The 26,041-nt window shown below is 37.0% G+C and overlaps 5 protein-coding genes, 1 long non-coding RNA gene and 1 pseudogene across 6 annotated transcripts; 2 read left to right on the forward strand and 5 right to left on the reverse strand.

Annotated features, from left to right (window-relative positions):
- The first annotated feature begins 225 nt into the window (after positions 1 to 225).
- LOC108812834 (leucine-rich repeat receptor-like tyrosine-protein kinase PXC3) lies at positions 226 to 3,566 on the forward strand. Its single transcript, XM_018585204.2, has 2 exons — positions 226 to 2,998; positions 3,091 to 3,566. The coding sequence occupies exons 1-2, from the start codon at positions 607 to 609 to the stop codon at positions 3,414 to 3,416; spliced, it is 2,718 nt and encodes a 905-aa protein (XP_018440706.2). The 5' UTR covers positions 226 to 606; the 3' UTR covers positions 3,417 to 3,566.
- Positions 3,567 to 5,629: 2,063 nt separating this feature from the next.
- LOC108805687 (40S ribosomal protein S2-2) lies at positions 5,630 to 6,842 on the reverse strand. The gene is made up of 2 exons (XM_018577622.2): positions 6,090 to 6,842; positions 5,630 to 5,932 (listed from the first exon to the last, which is right to left on the reverse strand). The coding sequence occupies exons 1-2, from the start codon at positions 6,774 to 6,776 to the stop codon at positions 5,768 to 5,770; spliced, it is 852 nt and encodes a 283-aa protein (XP_018433124.2). The 5' UTR covers positions 6,777 to 6,842; the 3' UTR covers positions 5,630 to 5,767.
- A 365-nt stretch (positions 6,843 to 7,207) lies between these two features.
- LOC108810577 (polygalacturonase ADPG2-like) lies at positions 7,208 to 9,635 on the reverse strand. Its single transcript, XM_018582679.2, has 9 exons — positions 9,290 to 9,635; positions 8,987 to 9,118; positions 8,720 to 8,890; positions 8,589 to 8,609; positions 8,282 to 8,489; positions 8,067 to 8,148; positions 7,854 to 7,962; positions 7,664 to 7,777; positions 7,208 to 7,578 (listed from the first exon to the last, which is right to left on the reverse strand). The coding sequence occupies exons 1-9, from the start codon at positions 9,548 to 9,550 to the stop codon at positions 7,369 to 7,371; spliced, it is 1,308 nt and encodes a 435-aa protein (XP_018438181.1). The 5' UTR covers positions 9,551 to 9,635; the 3' UTR covers positions 7,208 to 7,368.
- Positions 9,636 to 16,725: 7,090 nt separating this feature from the next.
- Positions 16,726 to 19,638, reverse strand: LOC108808843 (calcium-dependent protein kinase 14). Its single transcript, XM_018580941.2, has 8 exons — positions 18,685 to 19,638; positions 18,477 to 18,600; positions 18,266 to 18,409; positions 18,019 to 18,171; positions 17,815 to 17,930; positions 17,561 to 17,728; positions 17,249 to 17,479; positions 16,726 to 17,161 (listed from the first exon to the last, which is right to left on the reverse strand). The coding sequence occupies exons 1-8, from the start codon at positions 19,186 to 19,188 to the stop codon at positions 17,009 to 17,011; spliced, it is 1,593 nt and encodes a 530-aa protein (XP_018436443.1). The 5' UTR covers positions 19,189 to 19,638; the 3' UTR covers positions 16,726 to 17,008.
- Positions 19,639 to 19,742: 104 nt separating this feature from the next.
- LOC108813179 (remorin 4.2) lies at positions 19,743 to 21,287 on the reverse strand. The gene is made up of 2 exons (XM_018585656.2): positions 20,530 to 21,287; positions 19,743 to 20,052 (listed from the first exon to the last, which is right to left on the reverse strand). The coding sequence occupies exons 1-2, from the start codon at positions 21,139 to 21,141 to the stop codon at positions 19,852 to 19,854; spliced, it is 813 nt and encodes a 270-aa protein (XP_018441158.1). The 5' UTR covers positions 21,142 to 21,287; the 3' UTR covers positions 19,743 to 19,851.
- A 1,373-nt stretch (positions 21,288 to 22,660) lies between these two features.
- LOC108813181 (uncharacterized) lies at positions 22,661 to 23,683 on the reverse strand. The gene is made up of 2 exons (XR_001943544.2): positions 23,501 to 23,683; positions 22,661 to 23,013 (listed from the first exon to the last, which is right to left on the reverse strand). It is a non-coding gene; the product is annotated as an uncharacterized LOC108813181 (long non-coding RNA).
- A 304-nt stretch (positions 23,684 to 23,987) lies between these two features.
- On the forward strand, positions 23,988 to 25,827 carry LOC108813178 (serine/threonine-protein kinase ZRK4-like; annotated as a pseudogene).
- The last annotated feature ends 214 nt before the right edge of the window (positions 25,828 to 26,041 follow it).

Consider the following 26,041-nt stretch of genomic DNA (forward strand, 5'->3'; position numbering starts at 1 on the left):
GCAGAAAATGTGTCAGACGGATTTATGCATCTTTCATTCATTCATCACTTGCACTGTCTCGTGAAAAAAAAACCTTTTAATCAGAAATTAATATAATATTTAAATAAATCAAAAAAAAGAATAAGAAAAATTCCCTTTGCTTACAAGTGCGTTTGCTTTTTGTGAAACTCTCTCTCCTCCCAATCTCTGAAGTGAGGATCTTTGTTTGGTTCTGCAATAACAATTTCGTGTTTTATAATTATAAAACACGAAAATGCATAAAAATGCATATTCTCTTCTCTCTTGTACGCATAGACCCTACTCTGCTCGCCCTCCTCTTCTCTTTCTTTTATCTCCCTGAAATTATGGGCTTTGTTTTCTCTCTCTCTCTCTGTCTCTAAGACACAAACAACACACAGTCACACTTAAAAGCACTTCCTTTTTCTCACAAATCTGAGATGGGTTTTGTTAGAAAAAATCGAAAAACAGTTTCTTTGACTCCAAAACCAGAGCTTTAATCCGTGTTTCACGGCCAAAAGAGCAAGACTTTACTATTCCTCTCTCCCTCACTTTCTTGATGCTACTACTAAAACAAATGGTGTTTCTATCAATCAACCACTCTCTTGTATGTGTCTGGTTGAACAAGAACAAGAGTTGATCCAAAATAAAAAAATGGCATTATGGTGCTGCATGTCAGTTTTTCTGATTCTTGGGTTTCTATCAAAATCTGAACTCGGTGAAGCTCAGCTAAGCGACGAAGCTGCATTGTTAGCCATCAAGAGAGAGCTCGGAGTTACAGGATGGGGTAGTAACGGCACAGAGTATTGTACTTGGGATAGGCTCAAGTGTGGTGGTGTCAACAACTCCTCTGTTGAAATGCTTGATCTCTCAGGGCTTCAGCTTAGAGGTAACGTCACTTTAATCTCCCACCTCAGAAGCTTAAAGCATCTGGATCTCTCTCGTAACAGCTTCAACGGACCAATACCTGCATCTCTCGGCAACTTGTCTGATCTTGAGTTTCTTGATCTGTCTCTGAACCGTTTCGCTGGTGGGATTCCGGTTGAGTTTGGTAAGCTTAGAGGTCTTAGATCACTCAACGTTTCAAACAACTTGCTCGTGGGAGAGATGCCTGACGAGCTTATGGCTCTAGAGAGGTTAGAGGAGTTTCAAGTCTCTGGAAACGGCTTAAACGGTTCTATACCTCACTGGGTAGGGAACCTGAGTAGTCTCAAGGTGTTTACAGCTTATGAGAATGAGTTCTCAGGTGAGATACCTAAAGGGTTAGGTCTTGTTTCTGAACTGGAGCTGTTGAATCTCCACTCAAACCAGCTTGTTGGGAAGATCCCAAAGGGGGTTTTTGAGAAAGGGAAGCTTAGAGTTTTGGTCTTGACACAGAATAGACTGACCGGTGAGCTCCCTGAGGAGGTGGGAAACTGCAGCGGCCTCTCCAGCATTAGAATTGGTAACAACGAGCTCGTGGGAGTCATTCCGAGGACGATAGGAAACGTAAGTGGACTCACCTACTTTGAAGCAGACAGTAACAATCTCTCAGGTGAGATAGTTGCAGAGTTCTCAAAATGTTCTAACCTCACTCTCCTGAACCTGGCAGCTAATGGCTTCACCGGAACCATTCCGACGGAGCTTGGTCAGCTCATGAGCCTCCAAGAACTGATCCTCTCTGGTAATAGTCTCTTCGGAGACATCCCTAAGTCGTTTCTTGGATGTGGAAACCTCAACAAACTTGATTTGAGTAACAACAGACTCAACGGCAGTATCCCCAAGGAGCTCTGCAGCATGCCGAGGCTTCAGTATCTGCTCCTCGATCAGAACTCAATAAGAGGAGACATACCGCATGAGATTGGAAACTGTCTGAAGCTGCTTGAGCTCCAGCTGGGTAGAAACTACTTGACTGGAACCATTCCTCCTGAGATTGGTCACATGAGGAGCTTGCAGATAGCACTCAACTTGAGTTTCAACCATCTCCATGGATCACTCCCTGCAGAGTTAGGAAGGCTCGACAAGCTTGTGTCACTAGATGTCTCGAACAATTTGCTTACGGGAACCATACCGCAGCTACTAAAAGGTATGATGAGTCTGTTCGAAGTTAACTTCTCAAACAACCTCTTGACCGGTCCGGTTCCAGTCTTTGTTCCCTTTCAAAAGTCTCCAAACTCGAGCTTCTCGGGGAACAAAGAGCTTTGCGGAGCGCCGTTGAGCTCTTCTTGTGGATACTCTCAACATCTGAGGTACGATCACAGAGTCTCCTACAGAGTTGTGCTTGCAGTGATTGGTTCAGGTGTTGCTGTCTTTGTTTCAGTCACCGTGGTGGTTATTCTCTTCATGATGAGGGAGAAACAAGAGAAAGCGGCGGGCAAAAACGACGTCGATGTTGACGAAAACGTCGAGGATGAGCAGCAACCAGCGATTATAGCCGGAGATGTCTTCCTTGAGAACCTTAGACAAGGGATTGATCTTGATGCAGTCGTGAAAGAAACGATGAAGGAGTCAAACAAACTCAGCACCGGAACGTTCAGTTCGGTTTATAAAGCAGTCATGCCTTCGGGGATGATTGTTTCGGTGAAGAAACTCAAATCCATGGATAGAGCCATAACTCAGCATCAAAACAAGATGATCGGAGAACTCGAAAGACTCAGCAAACTATGCCACGACCACTTGGTTACACCGATCGGGTTTGTTATATACGAAGATGTTGCTCTCTTGTTGCATCAGCATTTACCTAACGGTAACTTAGCTCAGCTGATTCACGAGCACGCCAAGAAGCCAGAGTACCAACCTGACTGGCCAACGAGACTGTCGATAGCCGTTGGAGTAGCACAAGGGTTAGCGTTTCTCCACCATGTCGCCATTATTCACCTTGACGTTTCCTCTAGCAATGTCTTGCTAGACTCTGGCTACAAACCTGTGCTTGGAGAAATCGAAATATCGAAACTTATAGATCCTTCTCGAGGCACTGCGAGTATAAGCTCAGTTGCTGGTTCCTTTGGCTACATTCCTCCAGGTAATTATTATAACAATGTCATTATGGTTTTTGTTAACTTTTTTCATAAAACTCCAAACACATTTCTTTGTTCTTTTTCTTTTTTAACTCAGAGTATGCATACACAATGCAAGTGACTGCACCGGGGAATGTATACAGCTACGGAGTTGTGTTGCTCGAGATTCTAACCTCAAGAGCGCCTGTGGAGGAAGAGTTTGGTGAAGGAGTGGATTTAGTGAAGTGGGTTCACGGAGCTTCAGCGAGAGGAGAAACACCTGAACAGATACTTGACGCTAAGCTTAGCACTGTGTCCTTTGCTTGGAGGAGAGAGATGCTTGCGGCACTGAAAGTTGCATTGCTTTGCACAGATATCACACCTGCGAAAAGGCCAAAGATGAAGAAAATAGTTGAAATGCTTCAAGAGGTTAAGCAAAAATAAATGAGAGAATGCATATGATTGATGATGTAGAGTTTCTTTTGTGACATTCATATTACAAAAACGCATTCCTATACATAGCGAGCTTCTCTCATCTGTGTATTGTATAGAGTTATTGGATGAAACGCAATCTTGGATTGCTTATTCTGTTTATCTAATTGCACAAAATTATTGTAGAAACTGTTCAACAAAGAATGTCTTGTAGTCGTTAGATTACAAGACCACAAGAATACCAGATGGCCTCTTTTTAGGTTTTTTACACTTTCCACACCAGAAATAGACAATTGAATTGCATAAAAGAATTAGTGAGAAAACAATAGAGAAGATAAGAACACAAAACCTGCAAGGGAATGATATAAGTACACCACACGTATTTTTGTTTTTTTTTGAGTTCTTCTCGACTAAATCTAAAGTGAGTGTATCATGGCTCTGAATCCTCCCCAGATGATAAACAGCCAGCAGCTTTACGTACGTTGTCATAAGGGCTTGAGGCTGGTAGTTTATATGCTTTGAATTCTGAATAGCACTGTGTCTGAATAGTATCAATCAGTGTTCTTGGCGGTTTCATCCTCATTGGTGTCCTTGGTGATTTCATTCCTATTAGAGTTGTTGGCGATCCCATGTCAAATTCCTTTCCCAGTAAAGGCTACACAGTTTTTGATTAATCAGTACAGAAAAATTGATTTACAGAATAGATACCAATCCAATTGGTCAGTAGATATCTGAATCCAGTACACAATATAAAAAAGAGAATAATCTATAGCAAAGGCATACCTTAATCACTGAAGATACAGACCAAGGTTCAAAACAAAATTTTATCTCAAGTGTTTAAGAGTTATGGGAAAACAGAAGAATTGGGGTTTAACATCTCCAAAGTGAGCTTGTAAGGATGTCTGAGTGTCCTCTAAAACACGGGTTCCAAGTGGACATGCATCATCCGGCATGAATTCAGTGAGCAGCTGCTCTCGCATTTTCTCCATTTCGGACTGAAAATAATTTTTAACTGTGGTTATCAATTGATTTTAACCAAAATACAGAAAGTTAAATTAGGCTAGAGCGGTTTAGTGGGGAGGTAGTGACAGGAAACGACTTACATTGCCCATATTTTCTAAGCTTTTGACAATTTCGAAGACAAGGGTTTCTCTGCTATGCACAGTGGAGACTGCTAAGTATCCAGAGCTGAAGCATCATCTTCTTGACATCCATACGCAACGGTCTGCAGCTGATCTTGATTTTACAGCCTTTAACTTGTGATCTTCAACCAAGTGCAAAGAATGGATCAAGCTGAATCACATAGAAGAGGTAGTTAAAGTATAGAAGTCTGGTGTGACTTTTCATGAGCTGGAGATACTGTTGTGTAACAAATTGAGTTGAGTGCAATAATTTTCCTAGAGAAACAAAATATCAATGTAGCAACATTCTCTCTCATCAGCGTACCGTTGGTCCCTCAAGTGCTTGCTACTTATGCAAAATCCTCCAGAGAGAAAAGATTGTATGCTTTCAGCAGCGAATGTTGGTTCTTGCTACATCTGTAACAGCCGAGAGATATTCTCTAACATCATAGCCATTGCATCTAGAATTGGTCCAGCATCTCCAACCTTTGGAATATTGACGACTCTGTTACAGTTTGCTACTACTTCAGTTCCCAGATTTGCTACATGAAGAGAAGAGTGCATGCATTTTTCTCAAATGCCTCATATGATATCATCACTAATTGCGCTGAGTATTTCAGCAATAGTATTGCTGCTGAGTGTTCAACTTTTGCAGTTTCAGCAAAGGGAGGAGGTAACCTCTAAAATGCTGAGCTCCATGCTTGGCTATTTAAGCACACTTTTTATGATCACAATCAAAAAGCCACTGAATGATCCGCCTAGAAAGCATCAATTTTACCTCAGAGCAAAGCTCAAAATGGTGATTGGAAACTTGATCAGTACTCCACCTCTCTGATTGTTTTCTGTGAGTAGAGTTTTAGTCGCAAGCTTCCTGCTACTGATAAAGATCAACGCAGCGGCTTTGATTATTTTTATTTTCCCTGATTTTCTTTTATGAGGATTAGAACCTGAGTTCTTATGATTTTATCCAACAATCGTTGACGATTTTTTTTCTCTTTTCGTCACTGAAACAATTGTTGAAGATAGAATTCTTTTTCTTTTGGTTCATTATTGGACTATGTTAAAACTCGGTAGAAGAACAATCAAAATAAAATGGTTTTGAAATGAAACAAAAAGATAGAATATTATCCATCTATAAAACTGAAAAGTAATGGTTTGGGAAGAGAGTAAAACATAAAGATGCAATCCAACAGAGTTCGACCAAAATCAAAATCAAGGAAAATTCAAAATATTGGTGATGATTTAGGCGGCGGCTTGGTCTTCGACCTCGGTGATGACTTTGGTCGTAGTTCCCTTTGAGGCCAGCAAATCAGTGTACTCCTGGTACGGTGATTTTTTAAAGCTCGTCTCTTTCCAGAACTCTGGTGTCAGGAATCCATATGTCTTCTGAAGGCAATCAAATGTAGCCTGCAAATCACACGATACAAATGATCAATCTCATTGCTGCAAACTGATCAAGTCGTTGCAATAAACACAAACATATAGGTACTAACCAATCATTCAAAGGTTCCCAAGACAACAATAAAAACCGCAACACTCTTAACTAAAGGAAGAAAGTTTAGACCTTTACGAAGTTTCCAAGGGTTTTAGTGGACCCCCTGGAGGAAGTGAACACGTCATCAATCCCAGCGAACTGAAGAACCTTCTTAGGAACCCTAGCCGCCACAATCCCCGCACCTCTGGGAGCAGGCACCATCCTCACCGTAACTGAACCACACTTCCCCGTAACCTTACAAGGAACCGTATGCGGCTTCCCAATCTTGTTCCCCCAGTAACCTCTCCTCACCGGAATCACAGACAGCTTCGCCAGTATGATCCCTCCTCTGATCGCCGTGGCAACCTCCTTGGAGCATTTCACTCCCAAACCGACATGCCCGTTCGTGTCTCCGACAACGACAAAGGCCTTGAACCTCGTCCTCTGACCGGCTCTGGTCTGTTTCTGAACCGGCATGATCTTCATCACCTCGTCTTTCAAGGTGGGACCGACGAGGAGGTCGATGATCTGGTACTCCTTGACGGGGAGAGAGTGGAGGTAGATCTGCTCGAGCTTCTGGATCTTTCCGTCTTTCACGAGACGGCCGAGCTTGGTCACTGGCGTCCACTTCTCCTCCTCCGCGGGACGTCCTCCGCGTCTGCCTCCCCTTCCTCTTGGACCACCGCGACCACCACGGTCGCCACGACCTCCTCCGAATCCACGTCCGAAACCACCACGTTCTCCGACGGCGCCACGTTCTCCGCCACGTTCCGCCATTTTCGAGAGTTTTTGTGTTGAGAGTTTGGAGTCGCTGCGATAAGTGTAAGCGTGAGCAAGCGAAAACCCTAGGCGTTTGTATTATATATGTTTTACGAAAGGGTTCTAGGGTTTCTAAAGGCCTTGCCTGGGGGTTTGTTTGGTAACACTGGCAATGGGCTTGTGGCCCAATTTAATCCTCGGCCTGGCTTCTATCACAATGAAAATGAATAATACTAGGCGATTGAGTGTAATTGATCTAGTAATCATATGTTAAGAGTCGAGTAATAGAACTGACCAGACAGGTCTCATTTTTCACGTCTTTAAATTATAATATTGAGTTACGCATCTTACTTTAATCACAACAAAAAATACCATTATTAAGGTCCATAACCACTTCAGAATGTATTCATGAAATTTTAGACAAACAATAGTATGTAGTATACAATTAACCAATATATCTCTTGAAACATGTAGTTTATGTGTATATTTATACTATGTCTTCATAACTAGACAATGTTTTAAACTAATTCAGTGTCCGCCATGTATATATCGACAAGTATATGTGTATATTAATATTACTGTATACTCCGTAGCTATGTGTGTTTGTTAATTAAGTGGATTTGCACTGAGGGAAAACAGTGCCTTCATCCATCACATTAGCATTGCTGCAGCTTCCTTTTCCTCCTTTAATGTTTACTTTGTCAAGCACAATCTCTTGGCATGGATAGTTCTTGCTACAGTTCAACGTTATTGCTATGTCCGATGCGCTTGTGCCACTTATGTTCCGGTACACCACGTTTTTCACTTGGACTGCGGATGTCTGAAAATATGTAGTATAGTGTGATTAGATGCAAAAAATATCTATCACCATGAGTATTATAAGTTTTGATCAGATTCGAGCAAACCTGTTCGGTGCATTTACTCTTGTCGCAATAATCTTGGTCGATTATGATTGGATTTTTTACATTGTCCATCTGAATGTTCTGAAATATGATATTGCTAGCAGTTCCTGACCCTCCCTGCATTGAGTGTTAGGTTAAATAGCAAATCAGAAAAAGTGTGGCAAATGTGAGAAGGCTAGTCTGTGAGTTTCACCTGATATGTTTTGATCCTAACTCCATTTTCTGTTCCGGAAAGCTTAGCACCATCTACAGTCACACCTGATACAAATGCCTTTGAGTTGTCATCTCCTAAGCTCCCGATGCTGATCATATTTCAAACGCAAATATAACATTTTCTAATAACTTTTGATGATTAAGGTTGAAAAAGTTAATTATATATACTGAAAACAGTTAATTGATTATATACCTGATACCATGACCAGGGCCGCAAGTTAAATCATTGATTTTAACATTTTGTGATCCAGTTTCAATAGATATACAATCATCACCTGTATATAAAAAGTAATAAATAAGATCAATCTCCATAAATTATAATGATAAACCCCTAAACTTTAGTTTCTTTTTTATGCAAGCAACTTTTTCTAATCAAGGGGGACGTAAATGGATATAATAATTAGTAACCTGTTCCAATGATGGATTTGGAGATTTGGATGTCTTGACTGTTAGTGATGTGAATACCATCGGTGTTAGGACTATCAGCAGGTGCAGTGACCTCAACATTTGAGACCTGAACGTTAGAGCATTTCTCAATTGAAATCTGAATCTGTTGCGCATTTCTCACCCTCAGATTATTCACTTGCAAATTCTCTGAGTTGTAGAAAGTAAGAGCCTGCATATAAAGAATATTTTCATGTAAAAAAGTTATCCAATATAATCAAAACCATCATCATTATTATATATGAAAAATATCGTTAGTATTTCAACGTACCGTTGGTGCGTCTGTGCATGGCTTCATAAAAAAGATAACAAAAAAACATCAATATCTTCAATAAATGGATTGTATTATATAAAGATGACAGGTATATGTATATTAATTAAATAGAACATTTACACACACACCTTAGCTTCGTTCCGTTTGCATGAGTTTTGCCACCACGTTTCGCCATTTCCATTGACAGTTCCGGTGGCGCCACCGTCTACAGATAGACTGTTAATGCTATCAAACGTAATCCATTTGCTGATATCTTTGTAATCCGATCGCTTTTGAGATGCCGATAACGTTCCGAATATCTGCCGTAACATTCACCAAACGCTCATTTAATTTATATATTCAAATCCGTATGTGTGATCATATATATAGTACAAATAGTCAACTATGTACTTCACCTGAATGGTAAGGATTGATTTGCATGGACCATTTAATCGAATAGACTTGAGGAAGTAAGTCTTCCCTTCAGGAAGTAAGAGATTAACGGCTCCACTTGAAGAACATGCTTTATTCCATGCATTTACAAACGCCTGGTCATGCATGCATGCATGGATCATTAGCACAAATAACGTATACGTATACATGACCGTCTCGTGAGTTTATTTAGAAGCTATATAGATATTTCGATGGTATAAGATGAATATAATATATGGATATGAATCCTGATCCTAGGAAGTATGTGTATATATATGCATATATACCTGCGTGTCATCGGTTATTCCATCTCCTTTAGCTCCAAAATCAGAAACACTAACGGTGGTTGGAGGCCGGGAAGAGACTCTTGCAAAGCTTTTCAAACGTGTGATACCATCTCTTCGCTTGATTAAGCTATAGGATTTGAACATTCCATAAGAATGATGATGATCATATCCATTAATGCTGCTTCTTGAAGCTTCGCACCATGAAAGCATCAAAAGAGCCCATAATAGGAAGCCGGTTAAAAATTTGCAACAACAAGCCATTGAGGTTGGTAAGGAACACAAGTCGTTTTTGGGAGTAGAGTGAGAAAGGTTTATGTTTGTGATTCTTGTCTTCCTGTTGGTTTGTTTTTGAGATTCTTAAGCGTCGACGAACGTGTATTTATAGGCAATCAAAAGGAACAGTAAAAGTTTGGTTTCTTAAGCTTGAATGAGTTCGAGGTATGAACTGAAATTGAGATTGTCACGTAAACACTACTTTAGGTATCTATATAGTGTATGTATTTTTCTTTCATTTAGAGTTTCATACTTTTACGCTCTCTCTTGTTTAATTTATTTATTGATTTATGTTGTCTCTTAGCGGACCATGCTTATCGTATTTTCTGCAAGAAACATCGCTTAATGATTTAAGGTAATTGGAGGTTTTTTATTCTTACAGGTACACTTTCATATTCAAGAAAATTGAATGTCAAGTTGTGAATTAAACATAGACCGAAGAAAATTATTGTGACGAACGATGGGTTTATAATGTTGCTATGAGCTTGCAAGTTGTAACAATTAAAATTAGTGCATTCATCATAAGTCTGTCACATGAGTATCATCATTAATCAAGAATTACTAGCCAGTTTTCTACATCTTCTCATAGCAGAGTGCATGATGTGCCGTTTTTTCTTATATATGTTTAATAACTATAAAAGTATATAAACCCAAAAGTTTATTAAAGGATATATATAAAATATAAACTCATATGTTATATTCTCAATTTCGAATTCACGTGCAAGATGCATAATACGAAACAGGTGTTATTGGAAAAAGAAAAACAGTCGTAATTAACCGGTGGTGGTGGCCTAGTGGCGCTTGAGGGAATTGAGAAACCCAATAAGGTGAATCCGGGTTCAAACCCCACCGGCTACACGGATATGAGTTATTGCTTTCGACTCATTTGAATGCCCAGGAAAGGGTCTATCCGTAAGATGTACCTCTATCCGGGGGTTAGACTTGTGTCATCATTGATCCGGATTTAATCCTTTATAGTTTACAAAAAAAAAAACAGTCGTAATTTCGTGTACTATGTAGAATATGCGTAATTTTAGCAAAGAAAAAACGAATGTAAAATGTATATTTTTGGTGCATAACGAACTTATATGTTCGTGTATGTTCAAATTGAAATGACCATAACTACCGATCACGTGACTGCCGCATTTTCTTCCGTTTTGATCTCATTGCTTATATTGAAAGAAAGAATTTTTGGTGTTTGATTACATAATAGTCAAAATATCAACGTCATATTGTATTGGACTTTCTGTTTGTTTGTCAAGTTGGGCCGTTATTGGCTACTAAAATGCATATTTTTTGCTGATCCCATCACCCACGTAAATCGGTTTATTAGTGAATGGATATCAATCAAATCATGAATCTGACCTTTTAAACCCCAACAAAGAAAAAAACGGAAACACAAATTGCACCAAAGAAAACTACGTACGTATAATTCGACCATAGTTCTGCGGCACACAAATTGCGTAAGAATGCCAAGTTTGGCGCAGCACGTGAAACTTTATTAGAGTTAAGATTTAAGAACATGCATATGTGAACATGTTTTTCCCGTTGAATAAATGTTCACGTTTTAGCTGTTTTTTTTTTAAATTAGGTTTTTCATTTTTGTCAAAGATGATTTTTCGTTTGTGCAGTATTTGAAATTAACACGTGGTCAAAATCTCAATGCCGTTTAACATGTGATTGAACAGTCAAACTAGAGAGTTAAGAATCGTGCATGAACCTCAGATTTGTAATATGGACAGTAGGTAATTATCGACTATACAAAATATATAATATTGATGAATCTTATAGACGTACATAAAATGGAAACGTATTTACATGATACAGAAATATCATAAAGCATGTGTAAAGCTTGCTTGAAAGACTCGAAGGTATGGACGAAAGCATGACTTCTAACTTCTTGGAAACTTTCCTGGTTGTTGCTATAAGTTTCCTTAATTATAGGTTCTTGTTCATCCTTTGAAGAAAATTATGTGATGTATAGGATTCAGCATGCTTATTATTTTTTTTGGAGATCTTATGTTATAATTCACGCTTAAGAGATTTCAACGTTTAGTGTTACTCAATATAAAACTAGACATAAATTATTTAAATGAATATTATTGAACCCAAATGAATATTTTTTTGTATATTGAGTCGTTGCAAAACATTTCAGGAAACTTGTATTCTTTGGATACATACTATATAATATATTTTATCTCCTATACATACATACAATTATAATATAACACAAGTAAATCTCATACCACAGCAAAATATAATATAATACTCACATCTTTAACATAAAATGTATCCAACTATGTCCATCCATAATCCAAATCTTCACACGAGGAATTGGATAAGGCTCTAATTTTATATCCAATATGTCCATCCATATACAGATATCCACAGACAAACATCATTAAAATGTATTTAGTTTATTCTGAAAACAGAAATTCAAATAGAATTATTTGTTGGACCAATGTTATAGTTTTCTTTCTTTTTCCAATTAATTATATAAATCAAACCGAAAACGGCATCAAATGTCAAATACAAATTTGAATCAAACAAAATGTCCATCTTACACCAATTGCATCGCTTCGACCAACTGAACCAGCACATTCCGCAAAGGAACTCAACCCTCGTTAGAATACCGATTGCCTTTCTGAACACTTGATATTACCCACATGAACGTTGGGTTTGACCTTGTTTCCTCGGTTGCCGGATTTCCCATGACATCGCCTGTTAGACCATCAGCAACAGCGTAACTCTCGGACTCGATAACCCAGGTAAGTATTTATATTATTTTATTATTTTTAATTTTTGTTCAGTTAAAAGAAAAAAAAAACTAATCGCGGGTCCCCACGTGGCGTGGGACCCGCACACAGTTACGAATTTGTCGAAAAATTGATCATTCGCTAAAGATTAAAATGGCACGTATTCTTAAATTATATGGGTCCCACAGATTATTATAATGACTTTAATACTAAAGATTTTGTTAAAAATCAGCGTTGTGGATGGTCTTATATATACAAGGTATTTTGTTTTACAGTTACCAACATTTTAGTTTTAATGCATCCACCTTACAGGCCATTCATATCAATATATTTAATTTATTTGATACATTCGTTTTTTGTAATATCTTGTAAATAAATCTTCCATAAAAACATAAATTTGTATTTTTGATCATAAAACAATTATAAACTATGACAAAATATTATTAAAATTTTATACTTAATTTTGTTGATATTCTGAGACTTGGAAACCCAATAGAACAAATAATTATAAAAAATCTCTATTTTAATTTTTTTAAATACATTTTAGATTTTTTTATTATTAATTTTTCACATTTGAGATTTTTCTTCGCCTTTTTCTCAATCAGGTTAATCATCTTCTGTAACTCCAAACCCCTTGTATATTTTTAATGGCTACATATTTTTTCTTTCATTTCTGTTTTGTTACTTATTAATTGCTACAATATTTTGGTTCAAAAACTTTTTCTCCATCTGTAACAATTAGTGAAATAGGTAACAGAGTATTCCTAAAGATAAGCCACAAAACAGATGTGCAAAACAATTTACAGAGAAAAGAAGTTGATAAATACTTTGTTACCTTATTTGTTGATAATTTTTTTGTTTCCAATTCTTTTATAACTTTGGACACCAGAGTATACATGGTATTTAGGCTCTAGGTACAATGTAGGCCTAGTATGGTGAAGTGAAACTGTGAGAATAAAAAAACAAAGGAAGTGCATCAAAAATATATTGATAATCATAATATTCGAAAATAAGAGAATATAGAAAAAAATGAAGAGTAATACGGTGGAGTTTGACGGTGATTGCAAATTATATAAAAAGAAAGTAGTTTGAAAAAAAAGAGAATAGGTGGTTTGATTGAATTGCTGAAAATAAGGATGAAGAAAAACAGTTCAATCAAATTTTTTTGTTTTTATAAATGAATGCTATGTGTCAGATTTTTATTGGCAATATGATTTGTACTTTAGTAAATAAATGATGATTTTGCAAACAATTCCAGTTAGAGCGACTCATAGAAATCATCTCCCCCACAAAAAACAAACCATAAGGAGTATACCTATCACCAAACCAACAACAAAATATATGAATTTGTACGTTATCGTGGAGATCAAAGATATTAGGGAAAGAACACCAAAAGACAAGGAGACCTCGTCAACATATCTACTGAACGGATACCAGTGATGGCATCGACAACTGAACAGCCTTGACTAATAGATGGATCATGAAAGTTACATTGTACCACGACTGTATCGTTATCGTCTCTATTAGCCGCCGTCTTCATGAAAACCAGAACCATGAGGAACACGTTTATTATAAGTGTGTGGAGAGCAGGTGAGAGCAACTCGTATATGCGAGCAATCAAAACGAAGATGAGGAGACATCTACAAGCGGATACATCAATGGAGGAGGAGACATCTTCATCAAAGATCTACGAGTAGCAGATCCAAAACGAGGTGATGCTCTTCATAGAGCAATTTCTTCTGGTAAATTCTAATTTCAGAGGCATTCATCCACCTACACATTTCTTCGATCAAAAGCAAGGACGCTTATAGTATATGTTTTGATTCTGTTTGCAGTGGTGCAACTTGCAGGTCGAAGTGAGAAGAGAATTGAGAAGAGAATTTGGATTTATGTTTTTCTTAATTATTTATCGATCTTCTTTTTTCTTTAGAGAATTTGTGAGATATTGATATTGTAGCAAAATATTCACTAAATGACTATGTAATAAAGTGAAGCTTGGATGTGACAATTTCACATAGAAATTGACCATATGCTTCTTCTCCGCGTGTGGGTACATCAAAAGAGATTTACAAAATCATTTTATACTATATTTGTTACATAAATAGTACATAATAGTTGATTATGGTTATTGTTACTTGAAGTTAAAAAAAAAAGAAATGGTGGAAGAGATGAGGAAATAATGGACGGTAACAATGATGTAAAACATGACAATAAGGATGATGAGACAACTGTGATAGGTAGAATAACAAAAAACACAATACATGTTGTGTTAAAACCTATTATATTAATCTAAAATAGAATAAAAACAGTAAATTATTCATTTTCAGTCATGTTTAATAAATGACAGGCCAGAGAAAAAGTGTATTAAACCAAAGTGATGGAGAATAAAAAGAGGGATATGATTCAATACAAAGTGGTGGTGAATATTAGAACTTAGGAAGTTGTTATTGGTCTGTATATTTTAATGAATTTGGAAATCTAAACGAAATCTAGTATTATTGGTTTTATGATTTTGAGACCCATATTTAAATATAGTGTTATTAGTTTTGTCATTTATAAATATATTTTGAAGTCAAGTATTATTCAATTACAATGATTTATCTAAAGATTTGATTTGTATTCAATGGATTTGTGAGTACTTTTAAAATCAAAATACAAATGAACAAATATCTATTTGAACTTTGTTATTTTTGCTTGGATTTGTATTATTGGGTTTTCTTCAAATTCTATAATAAAACAGATTATATTATGTGCACGAGGAAAGCTAAACCACATCAGTAGAACTACAACCTCATCAAAATTTATCGTGACATAAGTTATTTTCCAAGTTTCCTTCCTCATGACTTCCTGAATAGCAGGAATATGTGTGGATCCACCAACAAGGACCACTTCGTCAAATATCATTAAAGTTGACTTTTCCTAAAGTTTAAAGATTTACATGTCAAAAAGTGTAAACACAATTCTTCAAATTTATTTTTGTTGTATTTGTAAAACTTATGTAGTGCTTGATTGTCTTTACAAAACATCAATGCTCTCATCCTTCTTGAAATTTGAAATAAGCCAATCATTAATTCTCTCCATTGCAAAACTCAAAATCCAACCAATAAATCTCTTCACATAAAAGAAAGTGTTTTCTAGATTAACGTCTGTTTGCATCTTCGGAAACTACTCTTGTAAATTCATTTGGCTGGTTTACATGAAAAGGGGAGACGGAAGAAAAAATATATATCTGATCAACGGTTTAGAAGGTATAAGAGTAGAAATTGTTTAACTTCTTAGATATTATCCGTAAAGTGATTTCACACATATCATGTCCACAATTATTTTCATCAAAAAATGTGACATGATATACTAAAATAGATAAAATAGCTTATAGTTAAATGTGACATGACATATTATATTTGATGTTAATTTCAATTTTTGGTAACTTTTGATAATTTGGTAATAACTCATAAATTATCATTAAAAATCTATTCAAATATGTCATTAAATAATATGATAGTAGAAATATAAATATTTTAAATTTTTCGAAATATTATTTTAAGTATATTTTAAAATACATTTTAAATGATGTTTGATTGTGGATATCATTTGGGAAGAGAACGATCTGTTTTGAAACATTTTTGGAGAGAAAACGATCTGTTTTGAAATATTTTTTGGTTTCTTGCAGTCCAAATAGCCCATAGTAACCATGGGGCTAGAGGGCAGGAGCCAAGACCAATAGGAGGTAGAGTAACTGCACGGAGGAGTCTTTGTCATGCTTGATCGAAATCGTTCAGAGGCAATGAACTGAAACCGCCAGAGAAAGATACTAATTCCCAAACTTTACTCGCATAGGGACATTGAAAGAACAAGTGTGTAATTGTTTCAGACCCCCACAATGAGTGCATTTAGTTCCTGATAGAACTTGTCTTGCTTCTAATCTTTCTCCTAACGGGAGTGCTCTATGTTTGATCTACAAAGAAGTAAATATGTTGACCAGAAATAAACAAAGAGATAAATATTATATCACCAAAATTTAGAAACTTCAGAAAGGTATGAATCGTCTCGTAAAGTGTGAATCAAACCCCAAATTTGGTAATCTATAGGATAAAGAGTTTGTTTCGTTGCGTTCAATTTCATAAAATTTTGCAGAAAATGCTATTTTAAACTAGAATTGTTAGAAATTAATTTTCAGTATGAAGAGATATATTATGGCCTGAATATCCAAAACTTCATGTCTTCTAAAAAAGTGTGGATCATATAATATCATTTTTTTCATCAGTGGATCATATAATATCAAGTGATAAATTATGAAATGGCCACAAAAATTACCAGTCTCAGTCGTCTTCTTTTCCATAAGAAAGAACTAATATTTTTCTTCCTTTGGATGTAGCTGATATATATCAAATCGAGAGACGTTGAAGATTGAATAATTATGGTACGTTTTATTTGTTGTATGGTACATTTTGTCCTCACATACAATTTTAATTTATCGATACATACGGGCTTCTCTTGATCCATCGATCTTTCAACAATATAAAAATGCCTAGAGCTTAAATTGATACCCGTCAAAAACTAGCACGTTGTGAGAAAGTGAAAAACAAAAACCAAAAGAAAGAACTAATATTTTTCTTCCTTTGGAATCAGATTCAGCTCAATCTCTTGAGACTGAGAATAATGAAAGTGTATCTGTTGTGGATTTCAAGCTTTACTCGTCACTATTGGAATGCAAGGACCCATCTTGCTTCAGCTTGATACTAAGATTCTTAAACCGATCCCTCGAGAACTGCTTCGAAGCTTTTCTCCAATCCGTTCCTGTTTTCATCATCGTTGCAAACTCTTCATAACTTATTCTTCCGTCCTGCACAAGTTATACCAGTTTAAAAACATTCAAACGTCTTAGTCTTTTTTTTTAGGTTTTTTTTTCACTACAAAACTTGTTTCTAACCTTATTGGTATCAACATCAAGGATAATAGCTTCGACAACTTCTTCACTAGTTGTGTCAAATTCATTCGCCAGGGCCTCTCGTAACTCCTCTATTTCGATATAACCACTCTTGTTTTGGTCAAAGAACGTAAAGGCTGTCTTTAAGTGCTCGTCATTGCCCATCTTTCTGATGTGTACCGATATGGCTACGAACTCATTAACGTCTAAGTATCCATCTCTGTCAACGTCTCCCTGTATAGTAATAAAACCGCTAGTTCATTTCTTAATAGCTTATAGGTCAAGTATAGGTCAGGTAATTGCTTAATAGCGTACCGCGTCCATCAAGATTTGAATGTCATCTTGAGGAACAACAATCCCTAGTTTACGCAACCCGATTCTTAGCTCATCGATGGTAATCTTTCCTCTACTGCTAGTGTCCATTACTTGAAATCTTTCTTTGATGCCTGATGCTTCTTCAACCGATAAATGTTCAGCTATAACCTAAAGTAATACAACCACACATAGCTATCTTAAGTTCTTTCAGAAGATACAAAAAGAAATCAAGAGAAGATATTACTAGTGCATACCCTGAGTGCCCTTTTCTTCAGCTTGTTCATAACTGTGAACTGCTTAAGCCTTGCTCTTACGGTTTCACCTAATGATACATTTGGAGCACTCTTACCATCTTGTAACCATGGATGTTCTGTTAACCAAAGATGGTTGGAGTCTTACTTAAGTTTTGATTCAATACTAATACCAGAAACAATTGCATTTTGAAAGCAAGATGATACCAAGCACTTGTTGAGCTGTAAGACGACGCTTTGGGTCAGGATGAAGCATCTTCTTGATCAGATCTTTTGCATTGGCAGAGACTTTAGGCCAGGGGTCTCTTCTGAAGTCAATCACAGACCGAAGAATTGCTTTGGCGACTCCATGGTCAGTTTCTAGAGACAAACAAGATAGGAAAGACTCTATCAACATTGTATGATTCTACAAAAAAAACACTGACACAAAACAAGTCGTGTGACAAAGCTAAACCTGCCCAAAAAGGAGGAACACCACATAGCAATATGTAAAGGATTACTCCTGCGCTCCAAATGTCAATCTCTGGTCCATAACTCTGCTTTAGTACCTCAGGAGCCATGTAGTATGGACTCCCAACGATTTCGTTAAACCTCTCGCCTGCAAAGATAAACACTTGTAGGTTAAACATTGCTTCTTGGCCAAGCATCCTAGATAAAAGCATTACCTGGTTTAAAGAAAACAGAGAGACCAAAATCAATGGCCTTCAAAGATGCAGTTTCCTTTTTGTTTGCAAACAAGAAGTTCTCGGGCTTTAAGTCTCTATGCATTACACCATGCTTATGGCACATCTAAAACCCACATGGAAACACACATCATGAGAAACAACAAAGACGTGCCTCTCAAGCAATAATGCCATCAAAAACTTAACGAACCTGAACAACTTCCATGATTGTCTTAACAACCGAAGCTGCAGCTCTCTCCGTGTAATGCCCTCTAGCCACAATCCTATCGAAAAGCTCACCGCCTAAACAAAGCTCCATAACCAAATGCACAGCTTTGTCATCCTCGTAAGTCTCTTTCAACGTGACGATGTTTGGATGCGCAGGCATAATCCTCATGATCTCTGCTTCCCTCCTAACGTCATCTATATCCACAGACGTTCTCAGCTTCTTCTTTAAGATGGATTTGCACGCGAAAACATCTCCGGTCTCGTTGTCTGTGCATAGGTACGTTACACCGAACTCTCCTCGACCTAGCTCCCGACCTAATTTGTATCTCAGCTTGATCTCTCGACCCGTTGGTTCCTTGAGGACGACAAGCTTCTCACCATCGTGGCGGTGACCGTAGTCGATTGAGAAAGGGTTTGCAAGTTTTAAACCTTTCTTTAGCTTTTCATTTACAATCAAAGATCCAGCCGTTCCGCAGCAATTCCCCATTGTACAATTAAATGTTCTTGAAAACGTGAAAGGAAGAACAAAGAAACCTAATCAAAGGACCGTAGTCTTGGAATCAAATGAACGCAAACATATCAAACTGTTCTTCTTTCTCCTCAAATACAGAGAGATATGGAAGGAAGGTTTTAAAACAGAACAAGGAAAATAAAACTCTTCCCTCCCAAGTCTCTCTGTATTTTGTTACCTTGATTTCTGTTTTTTTCTCCTTTTGATATGTCTTTCTGTAATAATTTATTTTTAGGACTTTTCTTCCGTAATGTCCAAGCAAATCTGAAAAATACCCCTAAATAAAAAGAACGATTTTAGGATCACGATCATAAAAGTTGGGTCTCAATATTATTGAGAACATCCACCTTCCTTCCTCCCAATGGATTGCTTCTCTCTTCAACCACACCATTAGGTCTTGGACCTTTAATGGCCGGGGCCTATAGGCTATAACCCTATCTATCTTCCATAAAAATAGAATATTTGTTTAGTTATGTTATTCTATCTGATTAGTTTTTTGTTGGTGCTAAAATAGCTAAAACCCCCACAAATAAATATTACAACTATCTCATATATATGTGTGTACATAATAATTGGAAGTAAATGTCCTGTTTTTAGCAACAAAAAAAAAATTATATCCAGGGATGACCAACAAAAGAACTAGGAGAAAGAGAAGAAATAACGTTTGGAAGGAGGACGACCAACGGCTCTCATGAGATTAGCAACTTCTACAACTTTTGCAACCTCCGTTCCTCTCTTTGCCTCCGCCGTTGCTCTCCTCTCCTCCGCTTTCCTCTGCGCTCTCGCCACTTGGTTCTGAGTTTTCTCCAACGCTCTCGCCTTTCTCTCCTCTAGCTTCCTCTGAATCCATCAAAACCAAATTATAATATGCTATATAGGCCACATTTTTCTTTAACTTGCCTTTGACCTCTAGATTATTAAAACAAATTAGAGACTTTCACTTGCATAGTAATATTATATTTATATGATGAATAGAGAGATACATTCGTGGGAATCTATCTAAACCCGTAACTAGGAGAAAGTGAAATGACAATCGGGGGGATACACATAAAACATTGCAACTATCATTAACATCTAACACTAGAGTTAGATGTTAACTACTTACAAGTTATGTAAATGGTTACTGACCACTTGGACTGACTCCAAAGATCTAATAATTACTAATTGTATATTACAAACTATAATACATCATCAGTCTAAATCAGATTTTGAATGCTCTATAGTAACCATATATTATTTATGTTTTTAATCATCTTACCTAGGATGGCAAAGTTTAATTACAATTTTATTTAAATTATGTATATAATTTAATTTCACCTCGATTTTCTTCATCCAAGAATTGGCCTTATGCACTTGCTCATTAACCCGACCGTTAATAACTGCGTCTTCTCTCTTAAACCTGTTATTAATCTTAGCCAGTTTTGCCGTCTGCCATGCCGTTATCTTAGCTTCCACCTCTTCCCTCTTCACCCTTTGTACCGATGTCATCCCAGCTCGACCCAGAACCTGACCCGACCCATTTCCACTCCCCTGATCCAAACCCGAATCCGGATACTGTTCCGGCACGATGGCCAATGGGTTCGTCTCCTCTTCTTCCCTCTCCTCGTGGATACTCCTCATCAACTCCTCACCTTGCGTGACGTCATGAGCCGTTGGTTCGTTGTTGTTTCTAATGGAAGAGCCAGCGATGACTAGAGCGTTGAACTCTCTGCTTATGGTTGTGAAGTTTTCTCCGGAAGAAGCTCCTTCGCTTATGGAAGTCGTCGTTGACCTCGTCGGAGAAAAATAGCCACGAAAGGCAGGCGGTGGTGGTAACACCGTCGTAGACGCCGGAGTAAGCGCGTGTATGTCTCTCACGACAGTCTCCGGCGTCTCATCACGACTGGTGCGGTCCGGCGAGCTTTCTTGACCGTAGAGAGTTAACATCATCTAGGGTTTTAGGAACTAGGCAAAAAAGAAGATAATCATGGTCTGAAATGTATCAAAGTAGTTTGATCTATTTGGGCTTTGATACTCTTCGGTAATGTCAAAGGTTTTAGCTTCGTTTTTTCTTAATTAGATTAGAGGAAAAAATAACACTACAAGACAAAAAAAGTGCTTAAATGACGAATTTTCAAGAAGGTTATTAATTTTAAAACATGACAAAAAACCTCTTCATGAAAACAACGTTGGTCCAGTAGATAACGACTGCATTTAACCTTCGGAGAAGTGCTTGTTTATCATGAGTTGTAAGAAAAAGACAATGATAAATTTATTAGTTTATCTTTCTTCACATTGTTTATCATGATACTATGAGGCTTTATTAACAAGGGTTGGAAATAGACCAGAAAACCAAACGAATTAAATCAAAATGCTTGAAGAAAATCAAACCCAAACTAGTAAACCAGGTTTGGTTATCAAACTAGGAAACCAAATTCGGACGGAAACTAAATGGTTGGAGTGTCGGCAAGTTTGAACCCCACTACGAAAGACATGATAATACACGTCTCAACTACAAAACGATTGTTTTCAACGTGGCCATGTCTAATTAGTTGAATGTTCCCGCCAGACTAAGCTGCATATGTCAGCATCATAACATGAATCTAATGGTGTAAAGATGCCACTAGTGCATCTCCACGTACCGTATGCCACTTCGGATTAATTCGTCTTTTTCTCATAGTGTAGGTAGTGAGTTCTCAATTTCTTATATCAATCTGCTTTGCTATTATACTTAAATGACATTTTATCAACAACGTAACTTATAACTAATAAATACACATAGACTAGTCGACAAAAGAAAGAATACACATAATTTAGTTTAGTATACGTGTTATTTCGTAACACGTATATGAATCTACTATGTTTCATATATTTTCCTGCCATCCAACTTTATTTTTGGGTTTAAATGTTATCATACAAACAAACAATCTGCAGAATTATTTTTTAAACTATGTCTATAATAAATGGACAATTTTACATCAAGGAAAAAAGGACCATGCATTTAAGCGGCCTTGAATGAAATTACTGATCAGATATTTAAGTAAATAAAAAGTTTAATTGACGACAAAATGGTCGGATGATCAAATTAATAGTGGAGGATAGGATGCATGTTTTCCGAAGAATAGTGCACTCACTTGATATCAAATTGTCCCATCATCTGCTCACACTTGTCTACAGATCGTGGACAATGTTCCGTTAGATATTACCATCAATAAAGTTTTCACACACTCAAGAAATGATCCTTTAACGATGACCTTTCTTTCAACTGAGTCTTTCAATAGTTCTTCAGAATTTGATACTTCTTTTTGTTGTTGTTTTGCTATGGAGAAGTTCCGGCCTTTCTTGTGGATCATCTGCTGAACGGAGACTCCAGTGTTGTCAGTGCAAAATCTGAATCCAAGACGACTTAGCTTTCAGTTGATATCGGTGATCTAACAGTACGCTCATTTAATGTTTTGATCTGAATCTGTTGAAATTATGTGCAGTGATATTACAAGACTCAAGATTTACAGTTAACAGTTTAAATTTGAAAAAGCAGCCAATGAAATTGAAAAGAGATCCCAAAGCAGAAAGACAAAAAGAAAGAGACAGCCAAAGACACAACTTGGGAGTCCTTTGGACAGAATCTCCATGTGTCATGTCCTTTCATTTTGAAAGAAAAACTCTTTACACCCATCGTATATTGCAAGTACTTTTTGCATCTTAGGCTCAGGCTCACTCTATGTGGGCTCAAAGTGGGTCGCATTTTAGTAAAAGGAAAGTTCGTGTAAGCCTACTAATGGTTCTGGTCCCCATCCTGGTTCTGCTCCACCATCACAGACGCTTGTACAAAAAGAGAGAGTAAAAGACTTAATTATGTGCTGCAACAAGGCGCCTTACTATTCATCCAGAGGGTCTTGAGTCTCATTAAACTTTATCAGAGCTTGAGTCACTAAATTATCATGGATGTGCTAATATACTACAATAATTGACCAATCTGCTAATTTATTTTGGTTAAAACTATGCTATATATTTTCAATTGTGCATGTTCAAAATTGAAAGTGTACACTTATTTTGGTTAAAAGTTTGTAAATAGAAGTTAGTCAAATAATTTATTTTGTAAATAAATAAAATAGAGTTACTAACTTATTAATACATATTTGACCCGGTAAATATATGGATGGAAACGCTTAAATGACTCGAAGCCACACAATGGAATACAAGATCAACGGTGAGTTTCCTTACCTTAAATTTATTGAGCTTAAATTTCAAAATATTTGGTTAGAAATCGTTACCTAAATATAAACTTCCCTAAAAATAGCTTACTTACCTCCCGTATAAATCCCCTTGAACACCATCTATTTTTCTTCAGACCTGCAAGAAACAAAAAAAAGTAACAAAACTACCAAACAAAAAGAAGAAAATAAACCCTTTCAGGTCTCAACTAAAAATGGAGATGAAGAAGATTGCTTGCGGAGTTCTTTTCGCTGCTGCTTCCATGACCGCCGTCATGGCAACAGAAGTTGGAGCTCCAGCACCAGGACCCGCCGCAAGCGGAGCCTCTGTAGCCGTACCCGCTCTTGGCTCTTTGGTTGGGGCTTCCCTTGTGTCTCTCTTCACCTACTACTTGAACTAAATTAAGCTTATACCAAAAAAAAATTAATTTCTCTACCATGTCCGATTTTGAACGTGTTGTTTAGACAGGCAAAGTGAATAAGACGGAAGAGCTAATAATTCGATTATGATCAGACAAATTTTATGTAATGCTGATTAATAAAAATAAATAATTGTGTTCTTCTATTCCTTTGTTCTTTTCTGTTTCGTCTTTTCTTTATATCTTCCTCATACCCTACTCAAAAACCATAACTTGATTGACTAGTTTATACGTCCTTTATTAGGTAAGAACGACACACTAGTCCTTATTTCTTATATGCGTAAAACATCAATCAAACTACAGCTGTATTAGTATGAAACAATTAATTGATTATGTTGAATTTAACATACAATAAAGCTTATTGCAAAACAGATGGTTGGATTAAAAACAATTCAATCACATTCACTCGTCAATCAACAAACAGTCTCACCTGTGATCTATAACTTGTATCAACCACTTCATCTGAGAGATATGATACACGCGTCTTCGATAAAATAATCTGCGGTGTGGACCATCTCATCCCGTTTGTACCACTGTGTGCGTGCTCACACCAGATTGTCATCTCTTTTCCCGACTACATCACCTATAAGTCTATAACACAAAGTCTCCATGACTATGTTATATGATCTTTGCACTTCTGACTGCAACTCATCTTCTTATTTTCCATCTAATCTGGTTTCATCAAACTCTTCTCCACGAAGTCTAGGGTTTCTCTACGATTTGCTTGCTCGAAAAGATTCCCGTAAGATGGTTTGGTGGAGAAAGAAAAACCAAGAAGTCAACGAGCGTCAGAGAATGTTTATGAAGAATGGTTCGTTACTACTTGAAGAGCTAATTGCGATTAGTGATGATGCTACATCAAATCCTATAAAACAATTTTCTGCTGATCAGATCCTAGAAGCCACCAACAACTTCAGCCGCAGTAATCTTGTCCGCATCGATAGATTCCGTCATTACAAAGGCATGCTAGATAACCGTGTCGTGCTTATCAAGAAATGGGCTTATGGAGGATCAATTTTCTCTGAAAAGATATACCGCGATTTAGCGGTTTCATCAATGGTTGGTGGTCACAAAAACTTCCTGAAACTGTTAGGATGCTGCCTAGAATTCTCTTACCCGGTTCTAGTTAGCGAGTACGCAGAAGTAATAACTCGTAGCTTAAGAGGAGCTAGATGTCCTATTGATCCATCATTAACGTGGAGTATGAGAATCATTATAGCAAAGGAGATTGCAAACGCGTTGTCTTACCTTCACACAGCGTTTTCAAGAACTCTGATTCACAAAGATATACAGACTTGTCAGATTTTCTTGAATGAGAATGGAACAGCAAAGCTGGGTGAGTTTTGCAACTGTGTTTTCATTCCAGAAGGCGAAACATATGTTCAAGATGATGTAGTGGAAGGGACATTTGGGTTTCTCGACCCTAACTATGTGTCAAAAGGTTTGGTCACTGAGAAGACTGATGTGTATATATAGCTTTGGAGCGTTTATGTTTGTTCTTTTAACTGGAAGAATACCGCAACCGATCTTTTGGAAAAGAGAAGATCATTTGGTGGAAGATCCAGAGTGTTTGTCTAGATTGGTCAAGGATGGGAGATTTGACAAGGTCGTAGATAAGAATATGTTGGTTGTTGAGGGCAGAGACATAGAACAAGAGAGACTGCAAATCAAAGCGTTTCTTGATCTCTCGTTGAGATGCATTGGTCGTCAAGGGGATGTCCCAAGCATGACTGATGTGGCTAAAGAGCTTAAAAGGATCGAGAGATCGAGAAGTGTCCCTTGTGGTTCTTTTGTTTAATATGTTTAGTCAAAGAAACAGTTCAAGCCTTTTTGTTATTAAGAGAACAATTCGTTGGCCCTTAGCTACCACTGCTCATGAAAGCTTAGCTTAGTTGACACAAATGATAGTAATTTAGTATTTGATTGTTGAGGTTGGTTCTGGCTTAGAGAACCAACAAGGGTACATTTTTTACATGAATATATATCCTCTAGTGAGTTTGGTAAGTTCTGGCCATTGGACACAGACACAGAGTAAATGATAATAAGCAGTACTGCAATATAATCCAATATAGGGCTATCCTAAAAAAAATCCAGAAAGATTTAAGGCAACACAACATAAACAAGTCTCCAAGCAAACATCAAACTCAAAAACGAAAAAAAAAAAAAACCTGAAACTACCATTTACACATACAAGGACTAGAGTCTCCAGCTATAATT

The sequence above is a fragment of the Raphanus sativus genome, chromosome 6, assembly GCF_000801105.2.
Source record: "Raphanus sativus cultivar WK10039 chromosome 6, ASM80110v3, whole genome shotgun sequence".
Taxonomy (NCBI): Eukaryota; Viridiplantae; Streptophyta; class Magnoliopsida; order Brassicales; family Brassicaceae; genus Raphanus; species Raphanus sativus.

Bases quoted from the DNA above. Each gene is read 5' to 3' on its own strand.
- LOC108812834 (XM_018585204.2), top strand. From the start codon at position 607: ATGTGTCTGGTTGAACAAGAACAAGAGTTGATCCAAAATAAAAAAATG. The intron at 2,999-3,090 runs GTAATTATTATA...TTTTTAACTCAG, and splicing joins CTTTGGCTACATTCCTCCAG to AGTATGCATACACAATGCAA.
- LOC108805687 (XM_018577622.2), bottom strand. From the start codon at position 6,776: ATGGCGGAACGTGGCGGAGAACGTGGCGCCGTCGGAGAACGTGGTGGT. The intron at 5,933-6,089 runs GTCTAAACTTTC...TGTGATTTGCAG, and splicing joins CCCTTGGAAACTTCGTAAAG to GCTACATTTGATTGCCTTCA.
- LOC108810577 (XM_018582679.2), bottom strand. From the start codon at position 9,550: ATGGCTTGTTGTTGCAAATTTTTAACCGGCTTCCTATTATGGGCTCTT. The intron at 8,610-8,719 runs GTGTGTGTGTAA...TTTTTTATGAAG, and splicing joins GCAAACGGAACGAAGCTAAG to CCATGCACAGACGCACCAAC. The intron at 7,778-7,853 runs GTGAAACTCACA...CACTCAATGCAG, and splicing joins TTAGGATCAAAACATATCAG to GGAGGGTCAGGAACTGCTAG.
- LOC108808843 (XM_018580941.2), bottom strand. From the start codon at position 19,188: ATGGGGAATTGCTGCGGAACGGCTGGATCTTTGATTGTAAATGAAAAG. The intron at 17,931-18,018 runs GTATCATCTTGC...TTTGGTTAACAG, and splicing joins TACAGCTCAACAAGTGCTTG to AACATCCATGGTTACAAGAT. The intron at 17,729-17,814 runs GTATGCACTAGT...GTATTACTTTAG, and splicing joins TGAAGAAAAGGGCACTCAGG to GTTATAGCTGAACATTTATC.
- LOC108813179 (XM_018585656.2), bottom strand. From the start codon at position 21,141: ATGATGTTAACTCTCTACGGTCAAGAAAGCTCGCCGGACCGCACCAGT. The intron at 20,053-20,529 runs GTGAAATTAAAT...TGATGGATTCAG, and splicing joins CTTGGATGAAGAAAATCGAG to AGGAAGCTAGAGGAGAGAAA.